The sequence below is a fragment of the Sebastes umbrosus genome, chromosome 4, assembly GCF_015220745.1.
Source record: "Sebastes umbrosus isolate fSebUmb1 chromosome 4, fSebUmb1.pri, whole genome shotgun sequence".
Taxonomy (NCBI): Eukaryota; Metazoa; Chordata; class Actinopteri; order Perciformes; family Sebastidae; genus Sebastes; species Sebastes umbrosus.
Genome location: NC_051272.1, coordinates 22,543,993 through 22,569,249, shown reverse-complemented (window position 1 = coordinate 22,569,249; position 25,257 = coordinate 22,543,993). Strand labels below are relative to the sequence as shown.

Sequence of the window (25,257 nt, the reverse complement as noted above, 5' to 3'; positions counted from 1 at the left end):
TTCATCACTTCTTCACGGCCGTATATCATTGTCGCAAGAGTGTTTCCTTCACTCCTGGTGTTTAGCATTAACAGTGTGTCAGCAGTCTGTCTTCTTCTTCTTCTCCCTTACCATCCAGTTGCGGTGCGAGCTGCCAGATTAAAAAAGCCTCGAAGAAACCGTTTTCTCAAGCTTCAATATCGCGGCCCCCTTAAAAGTTTAAATTAATATAAATGGAGATAGATTTGTAAGCATGCTGGGGGGAAAACAATGCCAGCTGGTAGCTGCTTTGTTCATCAGCAGCTTTCCCTGTGTTAACACCCTCTACGGAGGCAGGTAACCGGGTTCATGGGTGAAGGTACATTCATTCTGTGGCCCATAATTAGATCTGCCGGGAGAACTGGCTGCACCACTCGGCGCCCCTCGGATGCATCATGCTTTTCATTATAAATGCGGCATGTGTGAGAATAAAAGTGTGCGTGAATTATAGTGAATTGTAGCTCATGTAGTTTTAAAAATGGGTTTGAAAGCTTGTCTCCCTTATTCGTAGCATCATGGCATGTTTTCTGTGGGCTGGTTCTCATTGTCTTCCTTCCTGTTTGCCCTTTAGCCTGTATTAATTAGCTGTCATGTTCTGTTCAATGCCGCCCACCACTAACAAGGCATGGCAAACAAGAAATATTAGATTAATTAAAAAACAACAACAACAAATCAGAGCTCCATTAACGGATTTCACATTCAGATCAATTGGAGGGTTCCAGTCTGTCATTATTCCAGCTGGTCAAACATTACGTGTTTGTGTGTTTGTGCTGAATCTGAAGCCGACTGTCGGTTCCACACCAGAAAGGTTGAGAAAACACAGTAGCGGAGGCTGAATGTCCCCAGGGTGCCTCCACAGGCATCGCTTCGCTCTGCACACACACACACACACACAATAACACACACAGAGCCACTTCCTTTCTCCTGCACACATGCTGTGCAGTGATCACTCTCAGGCCTCAGGCATCCCTGCCACCACACTCTCTTTTTCTTCCTCTTGTGTCGCTGATTCATTTTTATGAAGCGTGAACAAAGAAACGGTTCTTTTCATGTTTACCTCCCACTGTCACCGATACCTTTCCTTGTGTACACATGGGTGGAAAGTTGCCGCTGTTAACTACATGTGATGTAAAGCGTGAGTTTCTACACTGACACCTTTGCTCGGTTTAATATCAGGTTGACAGCAAAACAAGTAAAGGTTCAGGGATGGTCTAAAAGTAATTCTGACCTGACATGACAGCATCAATAAGGCATGGACTGGACTGACTCAATGTTGCCCCCTACTGATGGAGCATTTAATCAAGCTCTTTAAATCAAAAAATACAGCAGTGATTCACTGGTGGATTAAAAAAGAAGAGAAAAAAATCTAATTAAATTCAGATAGAGAACTTGCTTTAAGATCATCTTTGTGTTTTGATCTTTATTCAATCCCCATCTCCTCTGTTCTAATGCAGCTTTAATCCATCATGAATTAACAAATACAGAAGATTGCCTTCATATATTACCTCTGAACAAACAAAAAAAACAGCGCTACAACACGTACAAAAAAAGACATTATACAGAGACTCAGACGCACGCCGACAACAGCAGGAGAGAAAGGTTATGACGAGGTTATGACGAGGTTAGACAACGTGAGAAAAGTGCAATTTAAGATGCAGTGAAGTCTGGTCTTATAGAAACAGCAGCTGGAGGGAGGAAGGGAGGGAATCTGCAGAGCTCAGAGTGGAGAGAGAGAGAGAAAGCAGAATGTGTTGAGCTATGGCAGACCAGATATCAGGCAAGAGGAGGAGATCCTCCTTTGAAGAAGAATGAAGAAGACCACCGGTTAAAGTGATGGGACACAGTCGGGCGGGGGTGAGATGGCGGGCGCAGTACAAAGTGTGACACAGGTGGGCTGCGAGATGCCCGGCCTCAGGTTTGGACACGGATGACAACATCCTCCACGGCCGTCAGGGAGGCAGATGCGCACCATAAAAAAGGCTGAGTGCCTCGAGACAGCCTCGGACTAAGAAGCACTGTGGAGCTGAAACATTAAAAAACAAACTGCAGCTCATCTGAAGAAACTGATTTCTTCTGTGTCGAGGATCCCTGTGTGTACGGTTTGATACGGGTCAGTTCACCCAAATTACAAAAATATCTTATTTTCTCAGATAAATCATTGATCACTTAGTGGTATCTTGACATGCAGATAGTTTTGGATTGATGTGTCGTGGTTTTGAGAATGATTTCTACCACCAATGGAAGTGCAACAGCAACATCTCCTTCCAGAAACTACAGTTTTCACAGAGTATTGCAGTGTCCCAATTCCATACATAGTTATATGTGCTATATACCAATCTTTTTTGTAGTTAGTATACAAGATATCAACATTTTACTGTTTTATACCAGCAGGAAATTATGCAATACATGCATCCTGCGAAGACAATCAACCTTTGATTTCAGCTTCTCAAATGACGAGTGCTACTTTTCAGTTTAAAGATCTTTAATTTCTCTGGTTTTGGATAGCTGCTCGTTACAAAACAAGTGATTTAAAGAAAAACATTTCACTATAATCTGACAATTTTAAAGACTTAACTTAGAGACGTATATCTCAAAACTAAATCTATCTGCATAGCCAGATACCACTTGTATAATTTGGGTGAACTAGCCCTTTTAATTTCTGTTCCTATCTCCAATGGGACGCTCCCTTTGTCCTGCAATGATACGACCCCCACGGCTCGACACAGACGGCCAAACTGATGGATGATACCTAACAGTACTATGAATGGTCCCTGATAGTGTGCACTTATAACCTCAATACACCCCCCAAAAAAAATTAACCCTCAAGTATTCACATCCACATACTCTACAGACACACACACACACACATACTGATATATATGAGGTAAAGTCTTTGTCTAGTCTTCTACTGCATACAATATGGTACACAAAACCACCCGCTCAGCAGTGAAGTACGAGCACAGGAATGACGGACAGTTTTCTCATCAGCAAAGAAGGAAGCTCAGGGAGGGGAAAAAGAAGTGAAAGGGAAGAAAGTCTTCCGACTATCTACAAAACGAGACCGGCGAACAGAAGGTAAACAGTCATCGGATATGATTAATGATCACATTGTTATCGCGCAGTGACCCACGTGGGACTCTTGGACTCAGACGTACGATAAAGAGCTTAAAGAGCTGCAGCTTGGGTCTCCTCGCAAAGCTGAGAAGAGACCGCACATTCTCTTTGCCGCATTCGAGTCTGTCGAAGAAAAACAAAAAAAATTTGACTTACAAGTACAAAAACAAATCGCTGTGATGCGTCTTCTTCATTGCATACATTTAAAAAAAAAAAAAAAATTATGAACCCATACACCAAATAAAGCTTTGTAAATTGCACTCTGATGTGGCACGAGTCCCAGCCCTCCCTCCCCACCCCCAACCCCTCCAGTCATTTGGGATATTTACATTCAGTAGTTCAGTCCAGGATGGAGCAAAGATAGAAAAAGACACGAGTTCTTACAAAGCAGAACTAAAAATGAGATTTCATTTTCGATTACGGAGACAAACAGACACCCGGTTGCATCTGATGAGCGATTTCTGGCAGACTCTCTTTGTTGTGGAACAGCTGCGAGTTCACCCGGGTTTTTTTGCTGCTCTCGAAGGCGTCCACAGGAACAGCTATCGCCTGCCCCCTGCTGTGCAGTCAGTCCTGTTACAGTGGAACCTTTCCTCTCCGAGCTGTAGTGTTTGTGGTTTCTGCTTGACAAACCAGAGAGACCCCAGACCCCCCCCTCCCTTCTGTGGCCCCCGGCTTGGGCCTGGTTCTTGGTCCAAGGAGTCTGGTGGGTTTTTGTTATTGCCTCTTTTAGTCCGGACGGCTCTTAGCGCAGTTTGAGCTTGAAGGCGGAGATCTCCATGGGGTCCAGGCTGATGGTGGAGTCGTTGGCCAGCGGCGTGCTGGAGTGCATCAGAGTCAGGGACATGGGCTGGAGCAGCTGCAGGTCCAGGTTCTTGAACAGTCCTGATACGCTCAGCTGCAGAGAGAGAGAGAGAGAGAGAGAGAGAGAGAAGGGCGGGAAGGCCGAGGGCGTCAGAAACTAAACCAGCTGGTGCAACTGAGAATGCAAATATGGGAATGAGGAAATGTCAAGTTCAGCTTACAGCAGGGAGAAAACAAAATCCAATGTTGGAACAAGTATTCAGATCATTAAGTAAAAGTAGCAATAACACACTTAAAAAAAAATTCTCCAGCCCCTGACAGCATTAATATTTAAGCAGCACTCTCGAACTAACTTCTTTAAATACAGTTCGTTAGTTTAACTAGTAATAAGACATCATATTTTATAAACTGATCATAAGTTTTGTATTTAAAAATATCAATCTGCAAACTAAACAATAGCTACAACTGTCAGATAAATGTGGCAGAGTAAAAAAGTACAATCACTCCTTCTGAAATGTAGTGGAGTAGCAGTATATAAAGTAGTATAGAACAGATATATTAAACTCAAGTTTAAAGTTACCATTTCACAACCAAACAAATCTCTGCTCATGTAAAAAAAAGGATTGAGAGCTTAGAGGAGAATACAGCAAACTGGTTTCTTTATGGGGTGGGGGGGTGTTTCTACCCTGACCTGTCCTTGTGTGGTGGTGCAGTTGAAGCCCAGGTTCGGATTCTCCAGACCACAGTCCAGCGCCAGACGGTGAAGGATCAAGGCTGCGTACGGAGACGGAGAGTGGGGGTCCTGCTGCTCACACAGAAGACACGTGTCAATTTCAATACAACCAAAGCCTTAAAAAAAAAAAAAAAAAATACATTAGTTGTTTTTTTTTGTCGTCTTGTCACCTGGCTCTGGATGCTGCGCAGGTTCAGCAGGTGGAAGTCGCAGGGGAGGATGGACTTGAGAGGGGAGAAGGTTTGCAGGGGAGGGATGCCGCGTCTCTTTGGCAGGACGGGCAGCGCCAAGACCTCGTGGTTCAGGAAGGAGTTGGTCATGTGACTGAGTATAGACGGGAAGCTGGTTTTTGCGCTGTCCATCATCTGGGAGGAGGGCAGAGACAGATTTAAGCCACGGAGGTAAGTGACAGCGTAACTACTACGACATCAATGACTCACCTCTAGAGTCGTTGTTTTGCTATTACTGCACTACATGAGGAATAGGCTCTAACTACTTTGTCAGAGTTACGACGTACATTTTCTAATTCGGGTCCAGACAGACGCAGACAGTACCAATCGATCTATATTGGGTTTGTTGCAGCCACAGCGCTGCGGTGTCATTTTTTAAATTAAGAGCATTACAGTCTTTCAAACATGATGTTTGATGCTTTGTGAAAAGCCGGAGCAACTTGGTCCCGAGTGCCATCATCAGTTTCACCAGAGAGCTGGATGATAAAACTGCAACCAATGCTTTCCATTCGCTGCCAATGTGTATTCATTTACTTGATGAATTATATCATTCGTTACTGTCGATGGTGCTGTCGTAAAGATGGACCGGTTTGGCTATGAGGTGGAGGAAAGCAAAAAAAAAAAAAAAAAGGAGCTGGAGCTACGGCAAAGACTATGATGTAGGCTAACAAGCATCCTTGCAGTTGCCAAGGCAACATTACCTCTTGATCTCCGCCACTCAAGATTTTGGAGAGGAAAGAATGAAACAAGGACGACAGTTTGGCAAAGAAGCCATCATGCTGAAGGTAACGGAGTGAAAAAACAAAAAGGAAAACAAAGTTAGAGATTGGGAGAGGAGAACATAAACACAGATGGGGTGGTAACGAGTGCTGAGGAAAAAGGTACGAACAAAGGTGTTAACGAGCACAGAGTGAAGGTAACGACACTCTTATATTCCACAGCATTGCACAGAGCTTATAGAGAGTCATTCAGCGTCCCAGAGGCAGATGTGGCGTGCTGGAATTTCAAAAAGCGCTCGCCCAGCTGTCATCTCACTGACCTTGTTGCCGGTGGATCTCCTCTCCAGCAGCAGTCGGAAGCGGTTGGTCGTCTTCTTGTTGTCCTTCAGGCCCTGACCCAGCCCGCGATTATCATCCTGCATCAGCCGCCGGTCCATAATCACTTCAAGCTGGCCTGAGGGACGAGGACGACATCTATTATACAAAGCCTGCGTATTGAACTTTCAGACATCAGTCGATGAGGACGAACACTTTGAGCTATTTGTCATTTTAAAAACGCCTCTGTTATTCACGTAACGATGATAAAAGGATTAGCTGAGTGCATTAACGTGAGAGTATGAACGGGTTTTTGCTCTCTGAAAAACCTCTCGAGGGATAAGAGGGAGAGTTAAGTGCTTCAATACCATTCCATACAGAGCTAGAGACGGTAAACAAAGAAAAAGAGAGAGTGCGCATCTCAGAAGACAACTTTCATTAAAAATGAAATGAAGAAAAATGACACAACATTGAATAAAAAGTAATAATATACAGACCACTCTCCAGGCTGGTGACACCCAGGGACTGAGCTGTGTGCAGCGTGAGGCGGTGAAGGCTGTCCTGGATGTACGCCTGGCTGGGCATGGGATAAAAGTTGGCCTGCAGGGGAAGCTTTAGGTAGTGGCGGCGAGGCTGCATCTACAAGAAGAGATCAAACACAGAATGACATGTCAAACTCACAGTGCAAGGAAAGATGGGAAGTTTTCGGGGGGAAAATGCCACTACATTCAGTTTAAGGTTATCAACTAATCATCATCCTGGTAATCAGAGATACACATTGTTATAGTCGGACAGTATGCAAAGAAATACAAGTTATTCTTCTCTAATGCCGAGGGTGGGACTGACCTGGAAGCCGTTGAGATCTGTGTAGAAGACGTCTCCACTCTGGATGTCGGTGATCAGTCGCATTGCCAGCTCCTTATTGGTCTGATCTCTTATGTCCACCATGGTGGTGATGTCTATAGACAGCCCATCCACCCCTGAAAATAGAAAAACACAGAACCAAAGATCAGGCCACAGAAGGAATATGTGATGTACACTTGCAAATTGTAATTTTGCATTTGCTTGCTTTAAGTAAAAAAGTAGGTAGCTTACAGGAAAATAAGTAATTCAAATATATATTGGCCGGTGTATTGTACCATCTGGTGCATTTAACTGAACATAAAAAGCATTTGGAAGAGCCATTTGAACTGATTCCATTGTGCAGTTAGGTTTCGATTATTACCTGGCACATTGTGTATGCGAATGGTCTGCTGAAAATGCTGGTAGTGCGCCACCACCTCCGAGAAGAGAGGCCCCTCCACGACGCGCACCACAGGTATCTCTTTATGGTTGTAGGGCTGAAAGCAGGGAGAGAGAGAGAGAGAAAGAAGTGGAATCATGAATATGTGCTGAAAACGGAGGAGGAAGAACGACGGAGAGAGAAGTCACCAACAGAATAAGTGACTAGATACAGTATAGCAGCTAAGCCCCCTTAGGCTCTGTTGTCTTTAAATCAAGAAATGATAAAGCAGCACCCAGTCTGCCTGCCTCCGTGCCCCGAGCACCCCAGCATGATACAGTGACACAATACACAAGGGAGACTCTATCAAAGCCTTCTGAGAGGCAAGGAAAACATCTGAGATTTCAGCAACTGAGAGAATACCTTTGCTTTTCCATCAGGCAGGAAGAGGTAAGCTCCACTTTTGTCTTTAGAGGGACGGGTGCCGTAGACCATGAACTGCATCTGAACCTTCACTTCCTGAGGATCATCCTTGCGCTTGATGCTCTGCAGATGAAAGCGTCATAAAAGAGGAAAACAGAATTAGATAAGAGATGAAAGGATGTTTGAGTAGCAACAAGACATGTTCACTTAGATCAAACAGCCAGGGTTTATGGGAAATTACGTTTTCGTTTTCTCCAAAGAGATCAAAGTTAAAAACAGATGAGCAAATCCTTGATTCAGATATAAAGTAAAAACACAAACCTCCAGAAGGCCTGTGGTTCCAGAGAAGCCCAGAGTCAGAGACTGGCTGCTGATGTAGAAGGTCTGAGGGTCGAACTGCTGAGAGCGGACAGGAAGCGGGTCCGCGGCTCGAGCGGTGACGCCACGACCGTTCAGCCTGAGCAGGGTGTCGGAGCGGAGCGTCATGGGCGAGTCGGGAGAGTCGTAAACGTGGAACACAGCCAGGCCCAGCGGCGGCAGACGGACCATGAATGTTGCCTGGATGGAGGGTGGAAGAACAGCTGGATGTAAATTCATACACACAAACATTTGAAGGAAAAAACAAAAAGGTTGCGTTTTACAGCGCCGGCTTTCATCTTTCTTGTTAATCTGAACGGCGAGTGTCGGCAGCGAGCCATTCATTAAAAAGTTAAAAGCTTTTTCGACATCAGCAACAGTGTGCTGTAATTAAAATGTGATGAGAGGTGGTGTTAATGAGGCTGTTTGTATTGCTCGGCTACATTTAAATTCATTGCTTTCTGTGGGTGGAGAGGATTTTATTTGGGCGCAGTAAATGAATCGACAGAGATGCGGCGAAGCAAATGGGATATTTTTCCTTTTTACTGCTGCAGATTCAATATACAATATGAGCTGATTCAGTTTTTGGTTTTGAGAACGGAAAGAAAAACACATCTGTTCTAGTGCTAGCTTGCAGGTAGATATCAAAAGGAAAGAGGGGAAAACTACACACTCAATTTCAACAACCTCTCTATGTCCCCCTCTCTCTCTCTCTCCCCCTCTCTCCCCCTCTCGCTCTCTCATGGTACATGGCGATAGTTAAGAGCACTTTAGAAATGCAATCCTACCTCCTAACATTGTTTGACTCACTATCGCCAAAATTGATGCAGCAGAATCAGGGATATCGTTATTTGTTAATTTATGCATTCATCTTCCTTGTCAAAACCTGGTGCCTACATAACCCACAATGCAACTCGCCTGCCGACAGTTTGCACTTTACACGTAACTGTGAAGTGTCTTTATAGTCTATTTTCTTCCAACTTAAAAAAGGCAAGGCATGTAGTTGTGTGGTTGCAGATTGCAACCAACTGAGTAGCCCCTCCTTTCACTCCTCCCTTTCCAAGACTGCGGTAACATGAGCTGCTGAGAGCAAAACCGTGGTAACGTCGTTCACCTCGCTCAAAGGCCATCCTTACCATCATACTTTAAAAGCAACAGAAGTCAAGACAGCGGCACTCTGCGGCTCACGTTACTGCAGTTTCACAAGCGGGTCGAAGAACTACGGTGGCCTACAGGTAACGTAAAAATGTGAAAGTCTCTCTCTAGAGCCAGTGTTTGGTTTGTCTGTTCTGTGCTACTGTAGAAACATGGCGGAGCAACATGGCTGACTCCGTGAAGAGGACCCGCTCCCTATGCAGATATAAAGGGCTCATTCTAAGCTAACGAAAACACAACTGTTAGAAAGTGTTCCATGTCCGCCTTTATCCTGATCCTCTGAGAGGAGTCAACTAGGTACAGGTGAGCAGTACAAGTCTCCTTTTTGCTGGACTTTCCTGGCTCTCTCTCCCTGATTCTGGTTACCTCACATCCAATACTTATAATATCCAGAGTCTCCAGCCCTCACCACTTTGGTCTCCTTAACAACAACAACGATTGGTAGTTTCAGGTGATTATACACTAATGAAAACATTGTTATGAATATTATATTCCATTTCTGCTAATTGATCCCCCGAAATGTTACACACTGTTCCTTTTAAGCATGTAACTATAACAGATCCAGGGTGGAGAACGATGGGGAACTGTGCAGACACTGCTGCTGCTGCTGCTGCACTCATGATGTGCCAATTCCACAATGCGGAAACCGGCAGTGCCTAATGACCTTACCTCAAATACCTCTGCACTCATTTGAGTAACAGAGCTCCACTGAGCACTCAGCTGCACAGGGAGGGTCTGTCCATCCTCAGTAAGCACCCGCACCCTGACCGTGTTGACCAACACCGTCACCACGCACAGACGCTCCTGCTCGACGGGGTTAAACAGAACCAGGTACCTGGTAGAGAGAAAGGGGGGGGAAGCAATCAGAAACACAGGAGGGGCGAGGAGTGTCTGAGGTAGGAGGCAGAGGAGATGCCAGGGGATGCTGATAATACCTCGGTCCTGCTGAGTCCAGCTCGATTAAGGTGCGCTGAGGCAGAGAGTCTTGAGTAGCACGCCGGTCATCCTACAAAATATATAACACCGGAAACGCAATGAGAAACCTGCATATTTTGTTCCTTATGGAAGTATTCAGTTTATTATACAGTGGTGGGAGTGTCCCTCTGTGTTTCCTCTTACCGTCTCCAGGAAGGGCTCTGTCTGGTAAAAGCGATAAAACTCTTTGTTTTTCATCACCAGGAAATGAGCAGCATTAATGATTACTCTCTTCAGGCCGATGAGTGACCGCATTAATCTAGGGAGGAGGAGGAGGAAGAAGAATCAATGGCTGGCTGCAGCAGAGTCACCGCAGATGGCTTGTTATTTTGCTTCAAAGTATTGAACGGGAGAGTATGAAATAGCCAGAGGGTTAAAAAGAGGACGCACAATTTTTCTAATTCATATAAACTGCACTGTTTAAAAAACTTAATACATACTGTCATTTCATTAAACCCTGAGGTACTTACCTGTTGCCATAGTCGACGACTACATTCTCTTTCGCAGTGCCAGTGATGGCATCGTGATGTTGGAAGAGGCCAACAGACTGCCTCGCGTCGACTAGCAGGGCGTAGTCTGAGACCGGGTAGCGCCCGTCCATGCCCACGTGCCGAGCGTTCGCAACCGCCAGGCTGTAGAGGATCTCTGCCCCCCTGGAGGACATAAGACAAACAAACAGTTGGCATTGGGGAGTCTTTAGTCCGCTAAAGGTGTGTTCACATTACTATGTTATTTTTAAGACTACTGCTGATTCTTTAGAAATATCTTTGAGCATTTTTTATTTAATTTTTAAACTTAAAGAAATCATTTAAACCACGTTATTTGTTATGTTCCCTCATAGTGCTCTGAAATCCAATTCTAGGATTCCTGCAACTTGCTCTTGTTTGTTAAAGCCTCTGAACACTAACAGTTGCAACAAACCGGAACAGGAAACTCAGGAAGATGTCAATAAATTACAGCCTAAACACGCCCACACGGTCCTGAGACCTGTGTGAGAGTTCAGAGGCTTTCATGTAACCCACATGCATTTTAGGTTTTTGCTGTTTCACTTAATTTTGATTGTTCACAGTAGAGAGAAAAAAGATGAGAATTAAAAGGCACAATTAATAATTTGTGCGATCATATGAACTAAATGTATGTTAATACACCTAACTAAAAAGTCTGACATACAGTATATGTGAAAAAAAACAAGCATTTTGTGTTGCATTTCATAATGTAGGCCTGTTTTTCTGATGCGTTTGAAAAAAAAAAATGACATATGATAAAAATACAGAGAAAAAGAAAAACCTTAAACGGTATCAGAGAATAATATCGACTAGATTAAGGTGTGGTTTAGTGTCATGTATAAAAAGACTATTTGGAAGTGATACCATATGTTTTTGGCTTTAATTTGTTTACAAGATCTTGCAGGTAAATGAACCTGGTACACCACACCTACATCTCGTTTGCAATGCAAAAAAAGAAACAAAGTGCTTGATGTAGAACTCGCCGACAAAGAGCTACAGTGTCCTTAATACGCCGCAGGTTGTGGGTGTCAGTTATGCCTCACCTGAGATGTGACTCTATCACACGGTCCAGGCTCTTGTAAAAGGGCCGAGAGGTGAAGTAGCCGGTCCAGTAGTGGTCTTCTCGGTCTGCATAGGCAAAGAAATCTCCACTAAGCACTGGGAAGTCTGCGGGTCTGGACCCCTGGGCCACTCCGTTTGCTTTGTATACAGCGTTGAAGTAGTCTGTGAGAGTCCCAAACTGAGCCTGGAAGAGCAGCCAGACACATGACACATTGTTAAAAAAAAAATACTTAGCTCAAACACAGCTGTACAGGGAGAAAAGACATCTCATTATAATGCATGCGCCTTTCATCTTACATGGCATCTTCTGAACCTAACATCGAGTCGTGACAGATTCTTTGTTCCGTCAGCAAGTTAAAATACCACTGCATGATTCATTATCACAAGAAAGGTTGTACAGTCAGATGCTTCTATCTACCACAGCGCATGCTGAGAAGCACAAAAACAATGAAAAAAGATAGAAAAAGACAACATATATTAGGGCAACAGTGTTGTTGTTATAGTTGACAAATCATTTTTCTCACTTGTACGTGCATCTCTGGTTGAGAATTCATGTAGTCAAACAGCTTCTGGTAGTTGCTGTACTGCTGATCCCACTCCAGCGCCTTGTCGTAGCGGAAGTCGTCTCCCAGAGGGACGAGAAGCACCTTGCTGCGGTACAGTTTGGACTTTTTGCGGTACTGATCCAGGAGCAGGTGTGCCCTGATTGAGAAAGAGGGTGATGGGGGAGGGGGAATAAAAAAGGAAAAAATGAGGGGACACATTTCTTGGCATCCAAGCTGTCCTATTTTGCATACGGCAGTTTTGTAGGAAATCACTATGACCTTGGAAAGAGGAGGATCAAATTAGCCCGGGGGGTATTTTCCATTAGCCACAGATATGTCCTCTGAATAGGAAAGTTTTTTTTAAGGTCCTCTAAAAGCTGCAAGATTATCTGCAGTCCACGTCTGTCTCCCACCGTTCATCCACCCTCCCCGGCTGTTGTTATTGGCACAAGTTCAAGTTTAGTTTGTTTGTTTGTAAGAGACTAGTACAGATAACAGAGTGTTGCAACAGCAGTGACCAATCTGCTGTATAAATGTGTGGGTCTGTAGGGCTGCTTGATTATGGCAAAAAAAAAAAAAAATCATAATCACGATTATTTTGGTCATTGACTTTGGAAATATGCATTTATTAAGAACATTTTGTAGCCTACATTTTAAAGTTAAATACATCAATCTGGTGCACTTTGAGAGCTAACTTAAGAGGTTAGATATATGAAGAACTTTGTGCTCTTGTGAACAATTTAATCAGAAATACAACGGTTGTATAGATAGGAATGGTGATGACACCGCAAAAAAAGTCACAACCAGAAAGCGTTGTAAACAGTAGCTGGAGCCAATTTCCATTACTACACAAAAAAGTAAGAAATGTTTTAGTATGTATTTAATATGTTTAGTATATACACCGACTAATGCTGGATTTTGGAGGCCCATACGGTTTCCTTTCTAGAAGTTTTTACATACACAGGTAACCAAAACATTTGACTGGGATCCTTTAACTTTGGTTATTTGAGAGTAGACCAAGATACGGACAGACATTATACAATGTAACTGAAATCATTTTTATTAATCTATTAATCTGCCCATTATTTTCTTCATTAATCGACTGGTCTATACAGTGTCAGAAAAAATAGTGAACTGAAGCCAAAGCTGACACCTTCAAATGTCTCGTCATGTCTTAATGAATGACTTTACTGATTATTCTATTATCAGAATACTGGCAGATTAATGAAGACAACTGAGTAGAAGCGCTGCTGGGTCTTTGTGGTAATCACATACAGTTGCTCTTTGGATCCCCACCCTCTCCTTTTTTCCTCCTCTCTATTGATGATGTATCATTTCCTTGTTTTGGACCAATAGGCTTACACATTGATGGAAAACCATCCTCCCACTCTACTGATTACTGGAACACAATGTAGGTGTGCAAGCTGCTGTTGAATGTTGGCAATGACCCTGATGAAGACTTAAGTCAGTCACAATGCGGTGGTCATTTTAAACAATTATTGCCATGTCAAATAAAGGCATTTTAATTTTGTTCACCCATGCAATGAACCCTTCATAAGATTGAACTAACAGATTCATTTTCTGACAATTGACCTATCAACTAATCGGCTCTACTTTCAGTTCTAATATACACCAATGACAGTATATCCGCAATAATCTAATTCCAGCTAATATATCAGCCCTGCCGATATATCGGCCTACGTCTAACAGGCATCCTGAAACTTGTTCTTTGAGACAAAGTAACCCTGTAACTTACTCAAAGTAAGAGACTTAACACTCCACATGTCTCACCTCTCTGCTACATTGGCATCCACCACAGGTTTTGGTGGCACTTTCCAGGGACAGTTTACCCGACCACCTGGTAACCTCTTGAAATCAAACTGGCAGCAGATCTTGGGGTCGGGCCCGCAGGTGTGAGGCACATCGTAGCTGTAGAACGGCATCATGTGGCAAAAGATATCCGTGCTCGACCCAGTGTCTGTCAAAGCAGTGAAGCAAAAATCAAAACATTGGCTTGAGAAACACTGATTGTTGACAGCAACGATGAAATACACAAATAAGACATTGTTCTGCTCTGAGTTAGGGTGGTATTTGTCATCGTAAACACACCAGCGCTCATAAACTTTAAGTTCACACCTACAGCGTTCTCTGGGGTCGTTTAAAAAAGTAATTCTGGATAAAGCAGCAAAAAGGAAATGACATCCCCAAAAGAGCTGAGTACCACAATTTGATAATATAACAGTGTAATATCAGAGGATTTTTCCATTAAGGACAAACGGACAGTAAATCTTCAGAAGATGTCCAATTCATCAAGAAATAATAGCAAAGCTTCTGAGGCTATTACGCGTTGGTGGTTCTTCCAAAAAACGTCCCTCTCTTTAAAAAAAGGCCATGACAAGTGGCATGACTCATTCTGCAATAAGCTTAGCAAAAGATAAACAAATGAATCAGATGGCATCGCTGGCTCCGGTCCACTCACCCCAGGACTGCCTCCACATGAACTCCAGGCTTCGTGTGGAGGCAAAGTGTTTCTTGATGGAATAGTGGACCCTCTGGATGAGCATGCTGGTCAGGTTGGCCCTCTTCAGCAGATAGGACATGGTAGCGCTGTGACCAAAAGGGTCTACCGCCCACCCGCTGCGAGGAGTGATACCTGTGACAGCGAGCGGAAAGCAAGTAGTTCAGGTTTATGCTCGGAAAAAAGGGAAGGAATGCATCTTTCGGATAAATCGTTCTCCTCTGCGGGGAGCGCTGAAAGTAGCACAAAGTGTTTTATCGCCCACTGAGCGAGAGGTGACACCTGCTGCATGTGGGATGACAAGCTCAGATTTTATCATGGGAGGACTGGTATCATTTTAACTTTTAAATGTTGTGAAAGGAACTGGGGATTGATGGCAAAAGGTCTAACATTTAACAGAGGAGAAGAAGAGCATCTTATACATTCAAGCATCATTCGTCTAGATATAAACACATAGCTCGTGTGAGGAATCATTTCTGATTGTGTACCTAGATTTCTCTCCAGCCACTGATGTCCTTCAATGAGCTGGTCTATCATGGCAAAGTAGTGAACGTTGGCTTCATCCGTCATAACCCAGCCTCCCGTGACAATCTCTAGCTGCCCTCCAAGGATCAGTCTGTTGAACAGAGGGGATTAAGAGAGCAAGGTGAGGATGATCCAGCCCTTAAGACGGGAGACCCACATTAACCAGATAACAAAGCTATTTTTAGAGCAACCACACTCTGCAAGCAGACACTATCCATTGTGTAAAATGCTGCAGTAGGCATCAAAGAAATCTCAACTGATTGTCAAGAGTGAGGTGGCATAATTAAAAAGATGCTTCTCTAAAGCCGTGACTCACTTGCGCATAGCCTCCTGCCTGTGTATGTCCGCGCTCTCCCACCACTTGGAGAAGAATGAAATCTCAGACCAGATGAACTTCCTGCGAGGATCCTCGGCCAACTTCACCACCATGTTGTTTAAAATATGCTGCGTCTGGTCTGTGTAGTACTTGTCAAAAGTCTTGATCCAACCTAACAAGACAAGAAGAGAAATAAGAGCATGTTGGCAAACAGACTGTCTGCTACAAATTGGACTATCTCTGAAACAATATATGTGGTGTATATATATATATGGAGCTGGCTGATACAAAGGCAAGAAGACAGAGCAGGTAAGAGACTCAACGCTGTGGAAAAAAGTGCTGCAACAGATCCAAAATAAAACTCATATTTTATTCAAGTTGAGCTGTTCCCCTCAGAAAGCTATTTTAGCAGAGTGGTTTCAAAGGAAGTGACTAAAAAAACACTTTCTGTGCACTTTCGGTGTGCAACAGTGTAGAATACCGCAGTCTAAAAATATCCTGTCAAATATTTGTTTCACATGTTGTAGTATAATATATTTTATAGAGATCAAAGTTCCACATCCTTCTGCAGTTATGCTGAATCATAAGCAATGCCACTGAGTTGTCAGCTGTGAGAGACATGACTCTTTACTGCAGTCTTTCTAACACTACATTGTTTGAGCTGCTTACCTGCAGCTGACTAAAACCCTTAAAATCCCTTCTTTGCATTTAGTGAAATGAGCCTATTACCGGCAAACCTGCTTCCACGCGTCTTCAGTGTGACTGACAATATGCTTTCTGTTTGCAGACCTCTCCTGCTGTCTATTAACGCTGGACACTGAATACTGCATACAAAGACACTAAAGAAAACTTTGCAGCAGAGTTTTAAATCAAATGCAGCTCCAAATGACACCCATTTCCATTGTTGATGGACAGGATTCGCAGGTCTCTGCAGCCTGTCAACATATCAATAACTGTCGAGTTAGTGAGCATGTGGCAGGCTGGTAAACAAGTTTAATGGAAATGTCAGTCTAAAATAAGATTTCAGCCAATTCAGCATATAAATAGCTGGAGCTTTCCAATGCCAATATCTCTCTAATTCCATTGTTTGTGGCTAAGCCGTGAATCCTGTCAGCATTATGCTAATAATAATGAGAACAAATGAATCGAGTTTTGAATGATTTCTGCGTCCCTGTCGTTAGCCTCCCACTCAGGTAAGGGCCTCACAGTAGCTGGCTTGTCTGCAGACAAGACAATTTTTAACCTGCTGAAAGAAAAATGTTCAGACATGCTCAAGGCTGCGTCTCAAGATACCGTTTGAGCAGACAGACTTTTAGACTAGCACCGAGACATTTACAACTTTCAACAAAAGTTTTGCTTTGTGTGTGTTATAGCCTCTTTCAACTCACCTGGATCGTTGTGGGAGTGGGGGACCACAAACACCTGCAGTGGTTCATTGTCCCACTCCTCAGGCTCATAAGTAATTTCAAAGCCCTGTTTCCACACGCCGCCATCTGGGTTGTCAAACTTGAGGATGGAGTACACATCCAGCATCTATAATGACATACAAACTCATCATTTGCTCACCAGACACATGGCAAAATTAAGTATGCAATAACATCTAGAACACAGCAGTGATAACACCGTCTTGGCCAATTAGCTGCTTAGCATTTCATCTACAGGGAAATACTTATATTATAGCAACAAGCTCACCTGAACGTCTGCTTGACCGTGGCTGCCTAATGCAGATTGGCAATCCTGGGGCTTGACAGCTAGGAAAGTGGGATGGCCGTCGAAGGGTAGGACCCAGGAACCATTGGCGCTTCTGAACGGCAGGTGGCCGCTGGGAGACACAGCTCCTGTGTCTGTGAGCTCCATCACAGAGTCCTTTATGTGGCTGATGATTTGGTGGTTTTCCTCCAGGAGCTGTTCCAGCTGCTCTATCCGGTTTTGCAAAACTGAGATTTGGCTCTAAAAACACAAATCATAAAATCACACAGCTGTGTAACATACATCATAAAACATCTGTTAACCAAACCCTCCTTCTTCTTCTTCTATGTTACAGTGAACACACTTTAGTTTTAAGAATATAAATAAGATGATGTGCAATGAAAAATCTTCCGATTCAGCCAAGGTAGCAAACAGCAGTATTTGATCAATCTGCCCAAAAGAATCATGATTGGAAATGTCTATATATATTTGAATATTAAAATAAAAGAATATATGAAGCCTTGTGTTATGGGATGAAGATATTTAGAATAATGTATTTGTGTTAATTTCTGCTTTTACCCATCTTCTGGTGTATCACAACAAAACGTGCAAAAAGAAGTGCAACAAAAACAACTGCAGAAAGGGGGTTTATTTTTCACACAATATGCACCCCCATCACAGCAATAATTCTTACCCGTGGAAAGTTCCCGCCATTCTGTCGCCTTGCAGGGTCATGCTGGACTCGATCCAACATCAGATACAGTGAGAATACTGCCACACAGAATATGGCCCCTCCACACACCGTCACCTGTTTCCTCAACTTCATCCTCCTCTGGAGCAGTCTTCTTTCCGGGGTTTAAATTTTTTTTATTAAATGACCTTCACTCAGTTTTTTTCCAGCACAGACAAAAAAAAAGTCCTTGAAAACTGGAATGCAATCCTTCACAGTGCAGAAAAGAAATGGAAAGTAACCAGCTACACCAGTATTAATGGTTCAGTTCCACTCCTGCGATGCCTCCAGCCTCCACTCACCATACTGGAGACCACAACGAAGGGGGCTACAGCAGTGGACAAGGGTACTAAATCAGCAATAGCTGGCAAGCAGTCTGTCAGCTTTGGCCAAACCACAGCCACCGGTGGGCTCCTTCAAAGTAGCCTTTGTGCTCAACCATCCAAACCGATGAGACTGCAGGAAAAGGAAAAAAACAAACGCCACACAGAGGGGGCTCGAACAGGGAGCCTAGTGTCCCCGCAGCATGATGTGTGTTGCCGTGGGCCTGCTTTCCGGGTCCAGTCCCCACTCCCACAGCACAGCCTAATCCTCCAGTACAGCCAGAGTCCCCTTTTGCTCAGTTGGCCCCCGGTGCCATAACAGTTTGCACCCTAGGCTGCGGCAGAGCAAAGAATTAGGCTGAGAAAAAGACCAACTTGGCTGAGAGCAGCAGCTTTTTTTTTCTTTTTTTTTTTAAATCAAGCCTCAACTGTGCTCGAGGCAGCTCCAGGAATTAAAATGAGACAAATGTCATTCTTCTCTCAGTAGCATAGTGACAGCATATCTACTGTGGCAGCAGCATGGGCAGTGTGTCTGTGTCCTCGATCACAAGCGCCAAGTTGAAATCACATCAGAGGGTCTTCTTCAGCTGTTAGGAAAAATGTTAGATTAGTGGGGCATGCAAAAATAAAGTATTACAGAGAGAGGAACTGTCACAAGAAACACAAGTGAAAGGAACTATGTGGAAGAGTGGGGAAACAAAAAATCAAGATGAGCACAGTATAGCCTGTGTTTTCCTTTACAGCACTAATAGGTGTTCTTGTTTCTCCTCTGTGTGCAAATCCGACACGATTATAATCCGCTTCCACTTTTCAGGCTGCTCTATCTAAGCAGGGAGTGGGGATAATAACCTGGCACTTACAGTTTGCTTGGATAAATAGCCTCACTGTCAACTGGAATATTTCTTATATCATCTGTGCCACATGATGAATACACCCAAACAAGAAAGGCTTTGTTATCAGCTGTTGTCAGCTCTTCTATTTACAGTATGTAACACAATCTAAATGCACTACAGACCCCCAAGCTGCTCACATGATAGAGGCATATTAGCAATCAAGGGAAACATTCCTCAATATTCATAATCCCCCTGTGTAAAACTATCAAATGACAGTATGCTTTGTGTTATTGCTCACTGGGTGGCACCTCTCTAGGGAGGGGGGGACAAAGGAGGACAGTCAGCAGGTCAGATAATAATGCACTATACTCATTTTTAACAGTCTCTTCTGCACTATATTCACTTTTTTAATAGTCGTGTATCACAGCTGTTACCCTGCACTATATTCACTTTTAACAGTTTTCAAAGTTATTATCTATCTATCTATCTATAGTATCTATAGTATCTATCTATCTATAGTATCTATAGTATCTATCTATCTATAGTATCTATCTATCTATAGTATCTATAGTATCTATCTATCTATAGTATCTATCTATCTATCTATAGTATCTATCTATCTATAGTATCTATCTATCTATCTATCTATCTATCTATCTATAGTATCTATCTATCTATCTATCTATAGTATCTATCTATCTATAGTATCTATAGTATCTATCTATCTATAGTATCTATCTATCTATCTATAGTATCTATAGTATCTATCTATCTATCTATAGTATCTATATATCTATAGTATCTATAGTATCTATCTATCTATCTATCTATAGTATCTATCTATAGTATCTATCTATCTATCTATCTATAGTATCTATAGTATCTATCTATCTATCTATAGTATCTATCTATCTATAGTATCTATCTATCTATAGTATCTATCTATCTATAGTATCTATAGTATCTATCTATAGTATCTATAGTATCTATAGTATCTATCTATCTATAGTATCTATAGTATCTATCTATCTATAGTATCTATAGTATCTATCTATCTATCTATCTATCTATCTATCTATCTATAGTATCTATCTATCTATCTATAGTATCTATCTATCTATCTATAGTATCTATCTATCTATTTAGTAATCAATCAGAAAGTTTTTTTTTTGCACTTTTCATCATATGGAGTTTGCCCAGTTATCATGCAAAATGTAGATGATTAATAAAGTTACTATAGTATCTATCTATCTATCTACAGTATCTATAGTATCTATAGTATCTATCTATCTATTTACAGTATCTACAGTATCTATAGTATCTATCTATCTATCTACAGTGGCTAACTACCTATCTATCTATCTATCTATCTATCTATAGTATCTACAGTATCTATAGTATCTATAGTATCTATAGTATCTATCTATCTATCTACAGTGGCTAACTACCTATCTATCTATCTATCTATCTATCTATAGTATCTATAGTATCTATAGTATCTACAGTATCTATAGTATCTATAGTATCTATCTATCTATCTACAGTGGCTAACTACCTATCTATCTATCTATCTATCTATCTACAGTGTCTATAGTATCTATAGTATCTATCTATCTATCTACAGTGGCTAACTACCTATCTATCTCTGTTAAGGTGTAACTTGGATGACTTGTAGTCAGCTAACACTACAGCTGTGGCAGCTAGCCAGCAACATTACCTTGCTTCAAACTTGAACAGCACTAAAAACACCTGCATTAGGACATTAATCTGTGTAAACTCAGACACTGTTAAGCCTTGCCAAACTGTAACAACCCCTCTTATCATTAAATAAATAAACAGATATCAGGAATATGCAGCTAAACCAAGCTAGCGCTAGCCACCAGCACCAGATGTTCATTACATTATTAAGACTCCACATCTGGAATAAGAGCTAGCTTCCAGGTGTCGGACAACGTTAGTAATCTACTGATACATCCAGGTGAACAGCAGTCACACAGCTGTCCTTCAGCATCCGTGAGGAAGCCTGCACGGCAGGTTTGTGTTTCGCAGACGACAGCAGCTTGATAACACCACAGAGACAATACGTGGCTGGTATTTCCTGCCTCACCGTTCCCATGTAAAGCTTCAGCTAACACTTCATCTACGACCTTGGGACCGCTGTGTCTCTGTGAACACATGTTATAGTAAGGAAATGTGACGTTACCCATGAAAAGGAGAGTAGTCCGGATGTGTAGAGAGCCCAGCAGCAGCAGTGTGAGAGAGCTTTAAGCTTCAGACTGACAGATTACACACTGAAGCAGTTAGCAGATAGCAGCTAGCACCTACTGAGCTGCTGCAAAGGCTGCTGGGAGGAGCTGCATCATCAGTCGCTGATTGGCTGAAGAGCTTTCAGCAAAGCTTGTGGAATAAAATGCACCAACCTTTCATTTCTATAGTAGAGAGTGTCTGCAATGCAACATGATCACTTTATTTATAAAAAACAAGTTACAGACTGCTTTACAAAGACATAAAGAGCAGCACAAATTAACAGGTAGTAATAAATAAAAACAGTTGATGCATTAAAAAATGACAAGCAAGGTATGAAGTACTTAGACACAGTGAAAAGAATAATAGCAGAAGAGTAATTCTAAATAAAGAGATGCCTAAATTTAAAAAGTCATAGTACGTCAACATTTTTTTTAAAAAGACATAAAAGCTTTATAGTATATAAAAGAAATTCATAGTATATGTTGAAAAATTTCACAAACAGTCGTACTAAACTTTACAGGTACATGTGATAAATTGGTGGTATGGATGCTATAAACGGCCACAGTCATAATAATCACAGCACACCGTCTGATTGGTGTTTTTTTCCCCTAGGACATGTTTACATATATATATATAAGTTTCTGGTGATGTTTGTCTGTATGAATTTATGAGACAGAAACGGGCAAAGAAAACAAAAAGAAATGGAAAGGAGTATAATTGACATCTGATGGGTTAAAGAAGTTTTAGTGTGAAGGATAGAGAGAGAGAGGTAGAATCCAAGAGATGGAGCTTGACTGATTGAAGAGGTTATTCTGAATATGTTCACAGAGAAAAGCATGTCTCGCTTTGAAATTACATCTGGCTGATAAGTGGCAATGTCCTCGTCCTAGCTAGTCTTATTTTTCAACTGTGGATGCCTGCCTGATCTCCTGCGCATCAGTCAAAGGTCAAAAAGGTCAACTTTATTATCCCACAAGGGGAAATTCATGTGGTCATATACACGTCTCATATCACTCAGTCGGTGATTGGCTGAACAGCTTCAGCAAAGCTTGTAAAATAAATGCACCAGTCTTTCATTTCTAGAGTAGAGTGAGTGTCTGCAATGCAACATCAATAACTTTATTTATATATCACTTTTTCTCAAAAACAATTTACAAACTGCTTTACAAAGACATAAAAAGCAGCACAAATTAACAGGTAGTAATAAATAAAAACAGAGTTGATACATTAAAGGGACTATTTGTAAGATTCAGAAATGCTGCTTAACAGCGACACCTGTGGCCTTGAAATCAACGAAAGTCAGCGTCGAACTCGCGCTTGCTCGCTCTACATAGACATGAACGAGCATCGCTCAAAACAGTGAGGCGACAGACGTCAGCTAAAACCACAATATCACTCTATATTTCAGCTGCTTGGCAGTAATGTTAGCCGACCAGACGAAGGTCTCTCCATGAATCAATGCTGATCCTAGTGTTGGCTTTTCCTGCTCAGCGCAGGCTTCAGCAGCGGGGCTCCTCAACGAGTTACGTTATCACCTCCCGACCGCAGCCGACAGCCGAAGACACCTGCACCCGGTCGATAATGAGACGATAACGTAACTCGTTGAGGAGCCCCGTCACTTCACAAGACACGGAAAACCTCTGTTGGTCTGGAGGAGCTGCAGCATTCATTTCTGCACAAACGTCCACTCTACATTCACTAGATATTCTCAGAGCTAAACTAACTCTTCTGCAGTGTGTAGTGAGCGCGCGTTCACGTCTAGAGGTGGAGCGAGACAGCGAGTGAAGGAGAGCAGGCAGCGGAGACGAGAGTCCGGCAACACGCGAGCGCGCATATGCGAACACGCATGTGTGCCGACCCGCTTCATTTATACGCTTAAAAAGTTACAAACAGTCCCTTTAAAAAATGACAAGCAAGGTACGAAGTACTTAAACACAGTGAAAAGAATAATAGCAGAAGAGTAATTGATTAAGAAAAAGCAATTCTAAAAAAAGAGATGTGTGTTTTTAAAAGAGATTTGAAAGCCTGCCTGATCTCCTGCGCATCAGTCAAAGGTCAAAAAGGTCAACTTTATTATCCCAGAAGGGGAAATTCACGTGGTCATATACACGTCTCATATCACTCAGTCGGTGATTGGCTGAACAGCTTCAGCAAAGCTTGTAAAAATAAATGCACCAGCCTTTCATTTCTAGAGTAGAGTGAGTGTCTGCAATGCAACATAAATAACTTTATTTATAAATCACTTTTTCTCAAAAACAATTTACAAACTGCTTTACAAAGACATAAAAAGCAGCACAATTTAACAGGTAGTAATAAATAAAAACAGAGTTGATACAGTAAAAAATGACAAGCAAAGGTATGAAGTACTAAAACACAGTAAAAACAAGTAGAATAATAGCAGAAGAGTAATTGATTAAGAAAAAGCAATTCTAAAAAAGAGATGTGTGTTTTTAAAAGAGATTTGAAAGACAAAACAGAGCTAGCCTGCCTGATCTCCTCTGGCAGGTCGTTCCAGAGTCGTGGGGTCCTGACTCCAAAGGCTCGGTCTCCTCTGGTTTTTAGGAGGTACATAGGTTTATAGATTTGTTGAGGTGAAGTGGCGAGGGCTGGAGACTCTGGACATTTAGACAATAGATATGAGGCAACCAAAATCACGGAAAGAGAGCCAGGGAATTCCACCAAAGACGACTTTATTTTGTTGTCTAAATGTCCAGAGTCTCCGGCCCTCGCCACTTTGGTCACCTTAACAATACTGAAGACCAAAAAAAAGATAACTTGGGATATACTTTTTCTTGCTACTATAAGCTAAAAGTAAGAAACAAAATAACTTGATTGGAAATCAAGTGTGCAGCCCTCCCCCATATAAAGGGCAGATGAGGTGGTTTGGCACAGGAACACTTTAAAATGGGATGTTGAAGAGCCAGGTTAAGAAGCAGGAGTGGTGAAAAAAAGTGGCATTTATTAACAAAAAGTTTACTGAAACAAAAGGGAAAAAAATGAAAACCTGGGAAATTCAATAAAACAACATTTAAACTGAATCAAGAGAACAACAAACAAAAGAGAGCTGCAGCCTCAAAGCAAGCTGCCACGTCCTCTCTCCCCAGCCCTTACTCCAGTGAATGGGATTTTATCTTCTCAGCCTCGCCTAACTGGAACCACCTGTCCAGGTATGTAAGTATAGGGTGAGCTAAATCAAACAAGAATTCAAATTCACACAGAATAATCAACAGACCATTAATACAAGATCTCTTACATCATCACCTTAACATACCACATGCCCAGCCCTGCAGCTAAGAGGACATAATGAGGCAAACCTGTTTGCACTTTACTTGAATGAGCTGCTGAGCTGCATTCTACCCCCAACATCCCAGGCAGAACAACAAAAATCCTATGAACCCATAAAACAAACTAACTCAACAAGCTGTCGCACCTTAATTGATAATGTATCAGATCATCTGAAACACTGGACGGAAATGAATAATTAAGCAGACACCAAACACTGTTAATGTTGGGGAAAAGGACCTAGTGAAAAGGGAGAAAGGCAACCTTTTCACATAATGTTATTTGTGAGTTTGGCTATACCTAAAAAAAAATTGATATATAGTCTCTGCAAAGAAGTCTAAACTTTCTCAAAAACCATATCTAACTAATATACCTTTTGAAATAAAGAACTTTCTTATTCACGTTCATGTTTGGAGGAGTATCTGGAAAATAATAGACCACTTCTCACCTGTTGTGTGCACTCAGCGGGCTATTGCAGTGGGAGAATTTAGGTAAAAAATAAGCTGTAATTTAGGGAAAATTTGGATACTTATTTGTGCCACCATTGGAAGGTAAACATAAGATGTTTATTATAGTCAAAGAAGAGTAGGATGAAAACTTGTTTGAACCATGATGG

At 42.1% G+C, this 25,257-nt stretch overlaps 1 protein-coding gene across 2 annotated transcripts; it reads right to left on the bottom strand.

Moving 5' to 3' along the window:
- Positions 1-1,411: 1,411 nt before the first annotated feature.
- On the bottom strand, positions 1,412-21,473 carry man2a2 (mannosidase, alpha, class 2A, member 2). Of its 2 annotated transcripts, XM_037766129.1 has the most exons (24): positions 21,316-21,473; positions 17,921-18,866; positions 17,230-17,487; positions 16,926-17,070; positions 15,538-15,709; positions 15,185-15,312; positions 14,658-14,831; positions 13,970-14,156; positions 12,158-12,335; positions 11,615-11,817; positions 10,536-10,718; positions 10,210-10,324; positions 10,026-10,096; positions 9,760-9,925; positions 7,900-8,136; positions 7,579-7,701; positions 7,159-7,273; positions 6,780-6,913; positions 6,431-6,572; positions 5,939-6,072; positions 5,601-5,678; positions 4,840-5,034; positions 4,628-4,741; positions 1,412-4,030 (listed from the first exon to the last, which is right to left on the bottom strand). In XM_037766129.1, exons 2-24 carry the CDS (start codon positions 18,050-18,052, stop codon positions 3,878-3,880), a joined length of 3,537 nt encoding a protein of 1,178 aa, XP_037622057.1. In that variant the 5' UTR covers positions 18,053-18,866; positions 21,316-21,473; the 3' UTR covers positions 1,412-3,877. The 2 variants fall into 2 exon arrangements, with proteins under 2 accessions (XP_037622057.1, XP_037622056.1); XM_037766128.1 differs by lacking the exon at positions 5,601-5,678.
- Positions 21,474-25,257: the final 3,784 nt, after the last annotated feature.